General features: G+C 44.6%; 1 protein-coding gene across 2 annotated transcripts in view; it reads left to right on the forward strand.

The window, feature by feature from the left end:
• LRP5 (LDL receptor related protein 5) overlaps positions 1-15,758 on the forward strand; it is a 280,925-nt gene that overhangs the window by 240,437 nt on the left and 24,730 nt on the right. For both annotated transcript variants that reach the window (XM_045014021.1, XM_045014022.1), the window contains exons 16-17: positions 4,265-4,474; positions 12,481-12,606. In XM_045014021.1, the coding sequence (XP_044869956.1) occupies positions 4,265-4,474; positions 12,481-12,606 (336 nt within the window). The remainder of the gene's footprint in view (positions 1-4,264; positions 4,475-12,480; positions 12,607-15,758) is intronic.

Raw genomic sequence — 15,758 nt, forward strand, 5'->3', positions numbered from 1 at the left:
CAGAGCCCTTTAAACCCCCCGCCCACGGCTCCGGCGGCCAGGCTGGGGCCGGATTTAAAGGGCTCAGAGCTCCCCCAGCTGCAGGAAGCCCAGAGCCCTTTGAATCCTGCCCGCGGCTCCGGCAGCCGGAGCTGCGGTGGGGATTTAAAGGGTCCGGAGCTCCACTGTGGCAGGAGCCCCAGGGGGCTCCCAGCCACCTCTGCAGCTGGGAGCCCCGGTTTGATTTAAAGGCCCTGGGACTCCCAGCCACAGCCGGTGCCCCAGGGCCTTTAAATCTTGAAAGGCCACGCCTCTTCCAGTTGAGGCCACACCCCCTCAGGACTCCAGCATACCGGTAAGTCCTGTAAGTTACTTTCACCCCTGAGGACAGGAAACATCAGCTTTATTTTTAGTTTTAAATGAATTTGGCCAATGTTTAATGTTTTTAAATATAAAATTGTTAATGGAATAAAAAAGTTCCTTCAGTTTAATACTGCTTCTGTTAAGAAATCGGTCTATCTGGGTTTTTATAATGTAGGCCAATACCATGGTGTCTGAGCATAACGGAACCTCACTCTGCTGACTCAGCACCCAGGGCCCAGTTCTGCAAGGTGCCAAGCATTTCTGAGAGGCACTTAGAACTCCAGTCCCATTGACTCCAATGTGAGTTAAGGGTGTTCCACATTTTGCAGGATCAAGGTCCCAGCACTTAGTCCCCCAGGCTGCCGGTCCAGCACCACTTTCCCATCCATTTTTTGTTACTCTTTTGCATTTCTAAATCATGCAAATCTGCATGTTTTGGGGAGGAAAGCCTCAGAAGTATGGATCAGCCTTCAGGGTACGTCTTCACTACCCGCCGTATCGGCGGGTAGCAATCGATTTCTCGGGGATCGATATATCGCGTCTCATCTAGACGCGATATATCGATCCCCGAATGAGCTCCTGTCGACTCCGGAACTCCACCAACCCGAACGGCGGTAGCGGAGTCGACATGGGGAGCCGCGGACATCGATCCCCCGCAGTGAGGACGGTAGGTAATTCGATTTAAGATACTTCGACTTCAGCTACGTTATTCACGTAGCTGAAGTTGCGTATCTTAGATCGATTTCCCCCCGTAGTGTAGACCAGCCCTCAGAGCCTGAGCCAATCCCCAGTGAAATCAATGGAGAGGCTACTATTGGCATTGAGGCCCTCAGCTCTTTGTGGACCACCAGCTGTTGGTCCATGGACCATGGTTTCAGAATCTGTTTTACTGTATGCTCTCAATTCTCTGCTCAACACTGTGATACGTACTCCTGGTACTACAGCATTACAGGAGGTCCCCATTCCCCCACTCTATTTTCAGTGGCCCAGGACAAAGGGAAGCAGTCAAGATTGGACAAGGATTGAATGCATTTCTTCCATAAACTTTACTAGCACTAGTTATTTCCCACTGGAGAGGGTTAGTATTGCCTAAATGTGTGAGAGAATTAATTTTAGAATTAATCGGGAGGAGCTGGAAATTCCTGACCTCCATATAATTTCCCTTTAATTTAAAATAATCTGTGTGTATCAGGCAGTGCTCCTTTTAGCAGTATAATAAGAGTCTTTGTGCACTGTAATCTTCTGAACAAATTAAATAGCAGCTGTAATTGAAAGAAATGTTATATTTGCATGCATGGCTGAGCTCTTAAGTAATTTATTCAGCAAATTATTTGAATCTAGTGCTGATTAATGTTTTTACTGTGTATCCAAATTCTGTAATCTTATTTTGTGGCATTAAAAAAAAAAGTTTAAATGCCAGAGAGGAAAAGAGCAAGTTAGTCACAATGATCATTATTCCATAATTAAATCTTAGAGCAGAGATACCACTGACTCACATCGTCCATTACACTTGTCATTTCTTGTGGAATACATCTGGTACACAGAGGCAGGAACTGCCTGCAAGTGGTTTCTCTGACGTAAGAGAATGATTCAGGGACTGTCATTATGGAAAAAAATACCCAAAAAAAGTTGCAACTTTTTTAAGCACCTTTCACAAAAATGGTACAATAAAAATTATCAGACTGCCAACAGTAAAGGTTAAAAGCAGCCACAAATATATTTTTCTTTTAACAAATTTTAAATGTTAGCTCAGAGTGTTTTGAATGATAGGACAGATTATTTGATTTTGTTGTTGTTATTGTTTAGAGGTGAAACACCACTTTGATTTTTATCCCATTTCTTCCAAACACTAAAGTTAGGCTCACTGGATGATTGGGCAGGTGAAAGGAAGTATGAAGGAAATGGTATGTGGAGGTCAGAAGTAGAATGTGGCCAGTTTTCAGATGCATCCTTATGGACATTGTTTAGCATACAACAGGATTTGTGCCCTTACCTCTCCCTTTGCAGGTGTATACTGCATTCATTTAGTAGTAGTAGTAGTGGTAGTAATAACAACTTGTATTCTAGTAGTAGGTAGAGGCCCAAACCAAGCCTGGGATGGTTTCATGCAAGTCATTCTACAAATGTAGAGGGAGAGACTCTCCCTGCCCCACGGAGCTTACAGACTACATGTAGACTGGGCTACAATACAAAATGCTACAGCATTCGCACGCACTGACCACAGAAGACTGGTCAGTGTAGACCAGGACAAATCATGGTCAGCATGACGTCAGCGAACCACAATTAAATCCTGCTGGGTTGAGGGCTCAGTCATGGTTAGCTGACATGATGGTTAACGTGGTATGCTCTGGTCTGTAGAGTCAGTTAACTCAGTTCTTCTTAGTAACCATTTTCAAACACCGTAAAATGCCTTAGGGGTGACAACAGCTCTGCCTTAGATGCCTGGAAATGTTAGTTTTAAATTGAGCACCGTTTCTTTCTACTTTATGAGGGTCAGGCACTTGGAAAGTGAGCCTAGAATCTCTGTCCTGTGGAAGTAAAACGTCTGAGATGGTTGTTGAAATACTGACACTGGTTTTGTATTATGAGCGTGTTCCCCCTCGCCATCTTTGTCTTGTCAATTCTTTCCACACTGTCCCCTCATCTTTCTCCTTCCTGTCTTAGAGCCTGCTTCTCTCTCCATTCAGCCGCTCCCCACTTCCAAGCTCATCTATACTCTCATGCCGTATCACTGATCAGACTTATCTCATCACTGCCTGTCGCTTTGCTGCCTTCCTCCATCAAGCACTTCCTCTTCATCTCCATTTTCAAGGCTCTAACTGTGGCCTGAATAAACCATCTGTCTCATTTCCCCCTCAGTACCTCCCTCCCTCTGTTCCTGAGGCTGCCCTCTGCAGCAGGAGCTTTGATGCCCTGCATCTCAGCAACTGAGCTGGATTTTTTCCCTGTTGGGGATCTGCTGCTGACAACTGGTGTGCAGGGCAGAAAGCAGGAAATAGGAAGAGTTGCTGAATGTTGTAGGAAATCACTACTGGGGAAAAAAACAACAAACCCAGCTTTCTCCATCTGCAGGCCCCTACGCTATGCCCTACAGAACTTCCAGCTTCTAGAGTAAATGAAGCAGGGATCTTACAAATAGCTTCATTCTCTCCGCAGCCCTGATTCATTCTCTGTGCCCCGAATGAGGCAGGGATCCTGTAGAAAAAAAGTGTGTGATCATGTATTTAAAGATTGTATCATAGGGTATATGCATCAGGGAGGTGAATAAAGATTACATGGGCAACCTAAAAATTGGCATTTTCTAACTTTTGAATGCTTAACTTTGCAACCTTAATATGCTTAACACGGAGTTATTTTAATGTTGTGTGTGTGTATGTATGTACGTACCTGTGTGTATTATGTATGAGTGTTTATATATGTATATAACATTAAATGTACCTAGGATTTTTATATAGTACCAGTCACTGTGACGCCAGTGAATTATCAGCTTTTTGTTGTTAAAGAATAGCATCAGCACGTAATGTTCTTAGTAGATTTTTCCTGGAAAACTCAATAAGTACTATTTAAAAAATTTGAATGCCTCTCTCAAGAAACATCTTCCGTGAGACCTTAGCTTGTAGGGAAAAATTCTAACCTCTACTGCCCACAGATGGTTCCCATTGGTAGCTCAGCATGTCTGAGAGTAGAACTTGCCTGTCAGTGCTTGAAAGTGAATTTTTTTTTTAATTTAGCCCTTGGAAACGTTTCCAGTTGCACTGGATCAAAAAAATGTATTCAAAATTCATTCATGATAATAAGACTGTTTGAAGGATAAAGCGTGTTTTGGAAACAAGTACACTTTATTATAAAAGAGAAAAGAAAAGGTGAGACAAAAGTTTGTCTTTGCAAAACCTATATTTGCTTTAGCTTTTGATTGTTTCAGGAGCTAACCGTGTGACACTGGAGGACTCCAACATCCTGCAGCCAATGGGACTGACTGTGTTGGGGAATCACTTGTACTGGATTGACCGTCAGCAGCAGATGATTGAGAGAGTTGAAAAAACCAGTGGATACAAGAGGACTAGAATCCAAGGCCGAATTGCTCACTTGACAGGCATTCATGCAGTGGAAGAAGTTGATATGGATGAATTTTGTAAGTTTATTTCAGTGCCATGTAGTCTTGATTGCTCTGGTATGGTTTCTCTTAAACGTCTGAATCAGACACCCAGTGTGTATCCTAGCATGTGAATTTCTGATTCTTCAGTTTCTGATTTGTTGTGAGTTTTTGTGTTCATCTTAAACATAATGTGCCTGGGTTTTTTAGTAAGCACTGTTTGAAACCAGGGAGGTTTTTGCTCATGAAAAATGGTACATATAATTTTGGCTATTTATGTAACTCTCAAAAATACAGCAGGCGTTCTACAGACTTATAAAACAGATTTCTGCTGTAAAGAAGTGACAATTTGTACACAAAATACAGGCATAGGGCTTGATTGTGAGGGGTGCTGAACACTCTCACCTCAACCCAGCTAAGCACTTAAGCATGTGACCAGCCCCATTGACTTCACATAAGTTCTTAGCTGGATTGCGGCCAGTCCAGTGTGCTCAGCACCTTGCAGGATGGACCTCCCAGAAGAGGAAGTAATGCAAACCTCTTTTCCCATTTCTGTCATGAATAATCACTGCACAGAAAGATGGCTATCTGATGTTGTAGTACTCCTCTACCCCGATATCACGCTGTCCTCGGGAGCCAAAAAATCTTACCGCGTTATAGGTGAAACCGCATTATATCGAACTTGCTTTGATCCACTGGAGTGTGCAGCCCTGCTCCCCCCCCCCCCCCCCGGAGCACTGCTTTACCGCGTTATATCCGAATTTGTGTTATATCGGGGTAGAGGTGTAGTTAGCAATCTATTCAGCATGCACATGCATAATACAAAATTTGCTCCTGAAGCTGCTTAGAAAATAAAAACAAAACTAGATGTAGGCTGTTTGATTCAGAGAGGTTAATTACACTAGCCTTTCACCATTGCAAACCTGTGATCACACGTGTTTTACTGTGTACCATAAGGGAGTTATTCCACATAGGATTAGGGGAATCAGCTATAAGAAAAATAGCTATGCTTTACATCTGCGTTTCTAAAAGAGGCATCAAGGAGCGAGGGGGGCTTTTGTTGAACCGCAAAGTGTGGAAGGGGGGCTCCTTTTAAAATAGTTCACTGCAGTACCTCTCCACTGATCCTGGTGATCCTAGGGGGAGAGACATAAGGGAGGAGAAGCTATGTATTGCTTGCCCTGCCTACCCTACCTTAGAAACAAGGGTGGAAAAACATACTGGAGTAGCAGGCATGCGAGCATGAAACACTGTTGCAACAAAAGTAACATTGAAAACTGGCTAGGACTGTCTGTTGCACTTTGCTTCTCCTAGAGAGCAGTGCTGGAGGTCAGACATAATCTGGGAGAAGGGAGAGATCCAGAAAGAAGAGGAAAAAGGAAAAAAAATATGGGGGAGACACACCCTTTGTTAATTTTAGGATGTGTGCGTTAGCCTTCCAAGTGATCACCTAATCATAGTCTTGTCCTTCCCATTTCATCTCCCTCGGGGGGGGGGGGGGTTCTGTGTTTGCTTGTTTTTTGTTGTCTTCATTTAGATTGCAAGCTCTTCAGCACAGGGATTCTGTCTTTGTTATTGTAACACACCATGTATGTTTATGTCATTATGTAAGTACTAATAACGAGGCTAAGACTTGACCAAGCAGAGCAAGGAGCTGCACCAGTGGGTTAGTGGAAACATACCATAATCTGGTTCCACTTTTGGTCTCTTTCTCCAGGAACCAGCAGATGTTAGAACTGTAGAGACACTCAGCCCCTGGGGATGGTAGTAATGGGTCCCCTCTGGCTGACTAACAGAGAAGTGCTGATGAGATACAGGAGGTCTTCTGTCAAACTCTCCACATCTGAAAGAAGGATGGTGCAGGGCCTTTGAGGAGAGAGAAAGATGTTAACTGGGGGATTGAGAAGGGGATCCGAGAAAACCTCCCAAAAAGAGGAAGAGAATTAAAAAAGAGAGAGAGAGAAAAGACTGTGGAAAGATGCAGAGAATGAAAGAGACCTAGGGTACGTCTACACTACGGGACTATTCCGAATTTGCATAAACCGGTTTTGTAAAACAGATTTTATAAAATCGAGTGAGCGCGGCCACACTAAACACATTAAATCGGTGGTGTGCGTCCATGGTCCGAGGCTAGCGTCGATTTCTGGAGCGTTGCACTGTGGGTAGCTATCCCGTAGCTATCCCATAGTTCCCGCAGCCTCCCCCGCCCCTTGGCATTTCCAGGTTGAGATCCCAGTGCCTGATGGGGCAAAAATCATTGTCACGGGTGGTTCTGGGTACAGCCTCACCCCTCCCTCCGTGAGCAGCAGACAACCGTTTCGCGCCTTTTTTGCTTGGCGAACTGTGCAGACGCCATAGCACAGCAAGCATGGACCCTGCTCAGCTCAATACCGCAATCGTGAATGTTTTAAACACCTCGCGCACTCTCGTGCAGTCTATGGTGAACCAGGACCTTCAATCCGAGGCGAGGAGGAGGCGGATACAGCAGTGCGGCGATGACAGTGATGAGGACGTAGACACAGAATTCTCTCAAACCGCGGGCCCCTGCGCTTTGGAGATCCTGATGGTAATGGGGCAGATTCTATCCATTGAACGCCGATTTTGGGCCCGGGAAACAAGCACTGACTAGTGGGACTGCATTGTGTTGCAGGTGTGGGACGATTCCCAGTGGCTGCGAAACTTTCGCATGCGTAAGGACACTTTCATGGAACTTTGTGACTTGCTTGCCCCTGCCCTGAAACGCCAGAATACCAAGATGAGAGCAGCCCTCACAGTAGAGAAGCGAGTGGCGATAGCCCTGTGGAAGCTTGCAACGCCAGACAGCTACCGGTCAGTCGGGAATCAATTTGGAGTTGGAAAATCTACTGTGGGGGCTGCTGTGATGCAAGTAGCCAAAGCAATCACTAAGCTGCTGCTACGAAAGGTTGTGACTCTGGGAAACGTGCAGGCCATAGTGGATGGCTTTGCTGCACTGGGATTCCCTAACTGTGGGGGGGAGATAGATGGAACCCATATCCCTATCTTGGCACCGCAGCGCCAGGGCACCCAGTACGTAAACCGGAAGGGGTACTTTTCAATGGTGCTGCAAGCACTGGTAGATCACAAGGGACGTTTCACAAACATCCACGTGGGATGGCCAGGGAGGGTTCATGACACTCGCGTCTTCAGAAGCACTACTCTGTTTAAACGGCTGCAGCAAGGGAATTACTTCCCAGACCAGAAAATAACAGTTGGGGATGTTGAAATGCCTGTCGTTATCCTGGGGGACCCAGCCTACCCCTTGATGCCATGGCTCATGAAGCCATACACAGGCAGCCTGGACAGTGGTCAGGATCTGTTCAATTACAGGCTGAGCAAGTGCAGAATGGTGGTGGAATGTGCATTTGGCCATTTAAAGGCGCGCTGGCGGACATTACTGACTCGCTCAGACCTCAGCCAAACCAATGTCCCCTATGTTATTACTGCTTGCTGTATTCTCCACAATCTCTGTGAGAGTAAGGGGGAGACCTTTATGGCGGGGTGGGAGGCTGAGGCAAATCACCTGGCCGCTGATTACGCGCAGCCAGACACCAGGGAGATTAGAAGAGCACACCAGGAAGCGGTGCGCATCAGAGAAGCTTTGAAAACGAGCTTCATCAATGGCCAGGGTACAGTGTGACTGCTGTGTTTGTTGATGAACACCAACCCCCTTGATTGACTCAGTCCCTGTAAGCAACTCCCCCTCCCCCTTCGAGTACAGCTTACTTATGCAAATAAAGTCACTCTCATTTAAAAAGCATGAATTCTTTATTGATTCATTATAAAAAGAGGGAGAGAAGTAAGGGTGTGGTTTGGGAGGAGGATAGGAGGGATGGAGAAGGCCATTAAAAAAAATTCACAGTAACGACATCCTTCTGGTTGGGCTGTCCACGGGGGTGGAGTGGGCGGGTGCACGGAGCCTCCCCCCACGCGTTCTTACACGTCTGGGTGAGGAGGATGTGGAACATGGTGAGGGTTGAGGGTGGTTATACAGGGGCTGCAGCGGCACTCTGTGATCCTGCTGCCGTTCCTGAAGCTCCACAAGACGCCGGAGCATGTCAGTTTGATCACGCAGCAGCCCCGGAGTTGCATCCCGCCACCGCTGATCTTCCTGCCGCCACCGCTGATTTTCCTGCCGGTCTTCCTGCCGCCACCTCTCATCTCAGTTGTCCCTCCTGTCCTCACGTTCATCCCTCCTGTCCTCACGTTCACTGGCCTCTTTCCTGTAATTTGATACCACGTCCTTCCACTCATTCAGATGAGCTCTTTCATTGCATGTAACTTCCATAATATCCGAGTACATCTCATCTCGCGTCTTCTTTTTCCTCCGCCTTATCTGTGCTAGCCTTTGGATGGTTGAAAAATTTGCAGCTGCATGAGGGAGATAAATATTTAGAAAGATACATTTTACAGAACAATGGTTATACTCTTTCACAGTGAACAGCACTATTCACCTAGCACATGTGATTTCCCTACAAGGTCGCATTTTTCATCTTAATAGTGAGTGCTTGCAGCTCTGGAGTTACAGATCTCACAGACACAGGTCCAGGCATCAGAATTCAGCTTGCATGCGGCCATGGTAAGCCACTGTCTTTCGGCTTCTGTAGTGATTTACCCCCTCCCCCCCAACGCATGGCTAATACCACGCTAGCTCCCTGCTAATCAACAACCTTCCCACCCCCCCACCCACTGCGTGGCTGGTAGCTTGGGGAAGGTCGCCGGTGACCAAACACAGAAAAGATCATCGGCATTTCACTCCTCCCCTCCCCCCGCTTCGCTACGTGCAGGAAAGTTTTTTTTTAAGCTGATGCAGTCCACGAACCCAATAGAAAAATGGCCACCCCCCTTACTTAAATTCCTGATTTTTAACCAGGTTATCCTGAACGATATCACTTTGCTGAGGATAACAGAACAAGATAAAGAGCGGATGCTTCTTGAATGCCAGCAGTCACCGGGACCATACGCTGCTATGCTTTGCCACGCAATGATACCTGATTACTTGCTACATGCATGGCGTGGTAAAGTGTCCTACCATGGTGGGCGGAACAAGGCTGCCTTGCCCAGAAACCTTCTGCAAAGGCTTCTGGAGTACCTACAGGAGCGCTTCATCGAGATGTCCCTGGAGGATTTCCTCTCAATCCCCGGACATGTTAACAAACTTTTCTAAGTAACTGTACTGTCTGCGAATGCATCCCAAGTCCTCAGGGCAAATCAATCATTAAAAAAGGCTTGCTTAAAAAACAATGTTTGCTATTTGCAAAGGTACACTCACCAGAGCTCCCTTCCATGGCGTCATTGTCTGGGATAGTGGCTTGTGAGGGCTGGGAGGACGGTAATTCCGTCAGGGTGATAAAAAGCTCCTGGCTGCTGGGGCTCACGGAGTGCTGTGTGCTCTCTGCTAGGTCTTCCTCCTCTTCTTCATCTTCATCTTCCCCGTCTGCATAATCCTCAGCCATGGCAGAGATTACAACCCCCACCTCGGAATCCACGATCAGGGGTGGGGTACTTGTGGCGCAGCCCCCTAAAATTGCATGCAGCTCAGCATAGAAGCGGCATGTTTTTCGACCTGCCCCGGACCTTCCGTTTGCTTCTTTGGTTTTCTGGTAGGCTTGTCTGAGCTCCTTAACTTTCACTCTGCACTGCACTGAGTCCCTGCTGTGGCCTTTATCTGTCATAGCCTTAGAAATTCTTTCAAATACTTTTTCATTTCGTCTTTTGGAAGGCAGTTCTGTTAGCACTGAATCCTCTCCCCAGATAGCGATCAGATCCAGTACCTCCTGTGCAGTCCATGCTGGGGCTCTTTTACGATTCTCAGGAGACTGCATTGTTAACTGTGCTGATGAGCTGTGCATGGTCACCTGTGCTCTCCATGCTGGGGAAGCAGGAAATGAATTTCAAAACTTCGCGGGGCTTTTCCTGTCTACCTGGCCAGTGCATCCGAGTTCAGAATGCTGTCCAGAGTGGTCACTGGTGCACTGTGGGATACCGCCCGGAGGCCAATACCGTCGATCAGCGGCCACACTAACCCTAATCCGATATGGTAATACCGATACTAGCGTTACTCCTCTCGTTAGGGAGGAGTACAGAAACCGGTTTAAAGAGCCATTAAAATCGATATAAGGTGCCTCCTAGTGTGGACGGTTGTGGCGTTAAATCGGTTTTACGCTCCTAAAACCGATTTAAACGCCTAGTGTAGACCAGGCTAGAATGGCAGAATAAGGGAGAGTAAAGGAGTGGTGGGGAAAGGAAAAATATGCCCAATACAAAAGGGGCTTGGAAGGTGACCTGAAGGTAGGGGGTGGTTGTGTGTGTGTTTGTTTAATTTTAGGATATCATGTCTGTTTCTTTTATCTACTCATCTAATAAACTATGATTGATAACTTCTCTGGAGGTTGAAAGACACATGGAAAGAAAATGTCCTGATATTTTCAAATCTTTTTTTCCATCCACCCATTACCGCTACTGTTTGAAAAAGCCATTAACTAGAATAGCAGGAGGTGGGTGCATTGGCAGAACTGTGTAGGGGGAAACCTGTGTGATGTTTGCTTGCACTCTTGCTAATCCTTGTTTTATAAGCACTGAAACCCTCAAATTTCGAAAATAAGAGTGTAGGAATCATTTGTTTAAAAAAATAGGAATTGGAGCCATTTTAGTGCATTTGTTCTAGAATTTTGCAAACGATTAACCCCTTTTCTTTCACAATATGTAATATTCACCATTCCTAGCCTTTTCTCTAGCGTGTCCTTGCCCCACTCCCAGTGTCTCTCCAAGGTACCCTTACTTTACTGCTGCAAACAGATTTTATTTTTTTAATTTAAGCACTATTCAGAGAATTGGGAAATGATTTTCACATGCTAAATCATGAATGGTTTAAAAAAAATAAGTTTGGGGGGAAAGTGCTTTATTTTGTTTATGGCAAGGATCTTGCTTTCTGCTTCGAGTCACACTTGAAAAGAATCGCCCTTCAGGGCTGAAATCTGAAACTTGTCCTTTAAAGGTGAATCTCTGTTGCAACAGAACAATTTAAAAAAAATTTTTTTTCTTTTGCTCTTCCAACAGTCCATGCTGCGTGCAGTGGTATCTTAAGATTATATATAAAAATTATATGTTTATTAAAAGTGAAGGCAGATTTCTGTGCTAAATGCCTGATTAACGAATCTGAGCAGATGGAGAGCACATTTGGCACAGAAATAATTAACTATATTTATATTCCCCACTCCCCCTTTGTAAAAATCTTAGAACTTACTAGTACTGGATCCAAGAATGCATCATTCTGTGACATAACAAATATGGGCTCCACTCCAACAAGATGCTTCAGCATGTGCTTAAGTGTAAACACATACAGGAAGTGGTGTCATCCAGTGGATAGGGCATTAGACTAGGACTCAAGAGACCTGGGTTCTATTCCCAGCTCTGCCATCTGTCTGCTTCTCTTTGTCTGTCTTGTCTATTTAGGTTGCCTATGTGAGGAGCTATTGGGTGCTGAGCACTTTTGAGGCTACTTACCTAAGTGCCTAAATGTGGGTTTAGAAGTCTAACTGTACCTACTATTTTTTTTTTAAATCTTGGCCCATATATGTATTTTTATGTGTGTGTACATATGTGTACTTCAGTTTTGTAAATAATGTTGGGGTCCTTCAAGATTAAGTGTACTGAAGAGGCCTTTTGTTTGGTTTAAACAAAAGTATCACGTCTCTTCTTAATGTCCAGTTCGCAGATGAAATGCAGATGAAGTCTACTCATTCTTTAAGTGTAGTCTTTTACAAGAAGCTTCTACTAGTTTCTTTGCATCTGAGTTTCTAAATATTTAAAGGATTTCTGAGAAGTCCATATATCTTGGTGTTCAGGAGCAATTTTCCTAGAGAGACTATAAATCAGCTACTGAGCAGTGACCTGGGAAGTCATGCATTTACTGTGTTCATGTCTAGTGAAAGTTGGTAGTTCTTACAGAAACCAGCTTTGCACTACCTGAACATCCTTATTTATTGACAGTGTACAATATTCCATTCCATGTGTTGTTTATGCAGCTGCACATCCATGTTCTCGTGACAATGGTGGCTGTTCACACATCTGCATTGCAAAAGGAGATGGAACCCCAAGATGCTCATGCCCAGATCATCTTGTACTTTTACAGAACCTCTTAACATGTGGAGGTAAGTGAATTAATTTAATAGGGCTTTTTATATAGGGAGCACGTATCCATAAAGACTCTCAGGGCTCCTGGGGTCAAGAAGCTGCATAGTCAGATTTGGGCTTGATGGCGTCATATGTTTAAGGTGCTATTAAGTGTTGACATATAGTCAAATGAGAATTTATTTTTAACTATCTTTGTTTTTAAAGGATGGGATTTTCAGAAGTCAACTCTGCTCTAATTAAAGTGAATGGTAAAACTCCCATTGATTTCAATGGAGGAGCAGTTAGGCCAATACTGAGTGCTTCTGAAACTCCCACTCAAACTGTATGTATTTGTAACTTTTGCACAGGTATTCTGTTAAGACCAGTCTTAGCTCTGCATGGTGGATCTCTTCTTCCATGTTTCAATCTCCAGCCATGTCCAGAATTTCCATCTGTGTCAACAGGAAGTGCACTCGTAAGGAAGAGCAGAGTACGAGAACTCAGATCTGCTTTGCTTTATTTTCCTTGTCCAAGAACCAATAGAAGAGAGGGGGGAAATTGGGAAACGGAGAACACAAAGGCTCACGTACACTCACCTTCCTGCTAATTTACATTAATGGTGCTTCCTTTCATCCCCTCTATTCACATGCATGTTTGCCCCCTCTCCTCCCAATGTGTGGTCACAAGTTCCACTGTGATAAACTTTAACCTAGTCATTTCACCTGCACTTTCCTGAATGTATGTAGGCTCTGACTAAAGATATCTATACAGTTCTGTAGAAACGTGAGCCCAGATTCAGTGCTTGGATGCACACACACAGTTCCCCTGGACATAACTGGTACATCCATAGTCAAAACTTGGCCCTTACTCCATAAGGTCTGGTGTTTTGATCTTTGAATCTATGTCTCTGTCTTCATTGCCAGCAAAATGCCCCTCTGGGCCTCGGAAGATTTAGCACTTGAATTGATAATTACTGAAGTGTGTCTGATGTGACTGATTGGATTGTTGTGCTGTAAACCCGCTTGGTAGAGTGTGACTATGTTGCATTAGGCTGTGATGACATAGTGTGGCACAGGACAGTGATGACACGTCATAAGACCATATGCGACATTTCGCAAACCCGGAAATTAGTGTCCGAGTATGACTTTGATGCACTCTGTTGCTAATAAAATCAAGACAATTCTGGTGATCCCAAGATGGGTAGTGACCCTGTTCATTATAGTAGCTCTCTTAATCCCCTACTTTATGCTTTCCTGCCTCTTTACCAATCCCAGGAGTTTTCACTGTTTGTAGCACTGCACTTGCTGGGGGAATTAAAAAACCAAACAAACTCATTTCTTCTGGGAGGCCTCATATCTTCATATCTTTATCGCTGCACTCCAGATTTTTTAAAAAACATATTCATTTCTCTCTAGATTTCATGTGCTGGCTGAACTCTGACCTCCCCAGGGGAAGTCATTTCCATTATAAACTGTTTTCTTTCCCATGACCACAACACACTGTGTGGTTTCAGAGCAGTAGTGGTTACTTCTGGAGGCCAAAAAATAAATAAATCAGTCTACTCGTATTTCTCAATCTGTTGCTCCTGCAAGACATTGCCAGTGAGACATTTCTTACCTCCCACTGATTCATTATCTTCTCCTATAAATCTAACAAATTTAGGGCCTCCCTTTTGGTCTTCGTTCATTTTTATCTTATCCAGAGCCTGCTAATACTTTCTGACACATCCTGTCTGCATCATTAGCAACCCTGAGCCAGTATCTTTCGGTAGCCTGATAAAAAGGGGTTGCAGAGTGTCTGCCCACAGATGCTTTCACCAGTTTTAGGCCCAAATTTGTATCTGCTCACTGTAAGGGGGTACAATATTAAATGCAGCTCAGTGGCTGAATTCAGCTTCCAGGGAAGAGCTGGTCATTCTTATTTTCTGCATTGCCTGGAAATGTTGTGTCTGAATAGGAAATCCAGATTAGTTTTAATTCCTGAGTTTTCCCAGTTATTTCTGTAAGTGACATATTAGTTTATTCAGAGCTGTTAATTCATTGCTTACAGTTGAGTTACTCAGTATTGCCAACTCCAAGCAATCAAAAATCATGACTCAGACCTCAAAAATCAAAATTAGCTTAAAAAATCATGAGATTAAAAATAATAAATGTTGGGTTCTTGTTATTTGCCTTTTGGGGTTTGAGCTGCTGGGATACACTTGGGACACTTTTTCAAGCTTTTCTCCACAACCAAGAGGGCTAGAAACTTTAGTTTAAATGAAAGATCAGATTTCTCATGTAGTCGCATGACTCTGGGAGATGGAGCTTTAAGAAAAACACAAAAATACCTATTGATTTTTACTTCCCCCATTGTCACCAAGAGGGAGATTTTCTGATGCTGGCTGTTAAAAGAGAATTCTGTATTACAAGGTGGCCATGCTGGGCCCTTCTGTATTATGCAGCATTTGTTACACAACAAGTACAGTAACATTGTCACCACGGAGCCATTGTATGAATATATTGTTGCTGTTAGAATCATAGAATGTCAGGGTTGGAAGGGACCTCAGGAAGTCATCTATTCCAGCCCCCTGCTCAAAGCAGGACCAATCCCCAGACAGATTTTTGCCCCAGATCCCTAAATGGCCCCCTCAAGGATTGAACTCTCAACCCTGGGTTTAGCAGGCCAATGCTCAAACCACTGAACTATCCGTCCCTGCAAGGAAAACTACATCTTCCTCCTGGAAGATCAGTATGAGAATTCTAACAACATTTCATTGATTTTTTTCAGACACTACCGCTTAACATAAGACCATGCCTTATATATTCACTATAACAAATTGTAATGTGATAATCCATTGTAGTTCTTTAACACAGCTGATGTACATATTATAGGGAGGTAGTAGTATCTAGTGGCTAGGTCCTGGACTGGGACTCAGGAAATCTAGGTGGTTCTTCGAGTGCTTGGTCATGTCCATTCCATTGTAGGTGTGTGTGCTCACCACATGCACCAGTGCTGGAAGTTTTCCCCCCAGTGGTATCTGTAGGGGACCAGCTCTGGTGCCCTCTGGAGTGGTGCGCATATGCACCAGTATAAGGGGCACCACCGGCTCCCCACTCCCTCAGTTCCTTCTTATCGCCAGTGATGGTGCTGCAAAGTCTCCTTGCCTTGGGCGTCCCCTCCAGATGTGGCTGGCATCAGTCTACTCCCT

The sequence above is a fragment of the Mauremys mutica genome, chromosome 4 (assembly GCF_020497125.1).
Source record: "Mauremys mutica isolate MM-2020 ecotype Southern chromosome 4, ASM2049712v1, whole genome shotgun sequence".
Taxonomy (NCBI): domain Eukaryota; kingdom Metazoa; phylum Chordata; order Testudines; family Geoemydidae; genus Mauremys; species Mauremys mutica.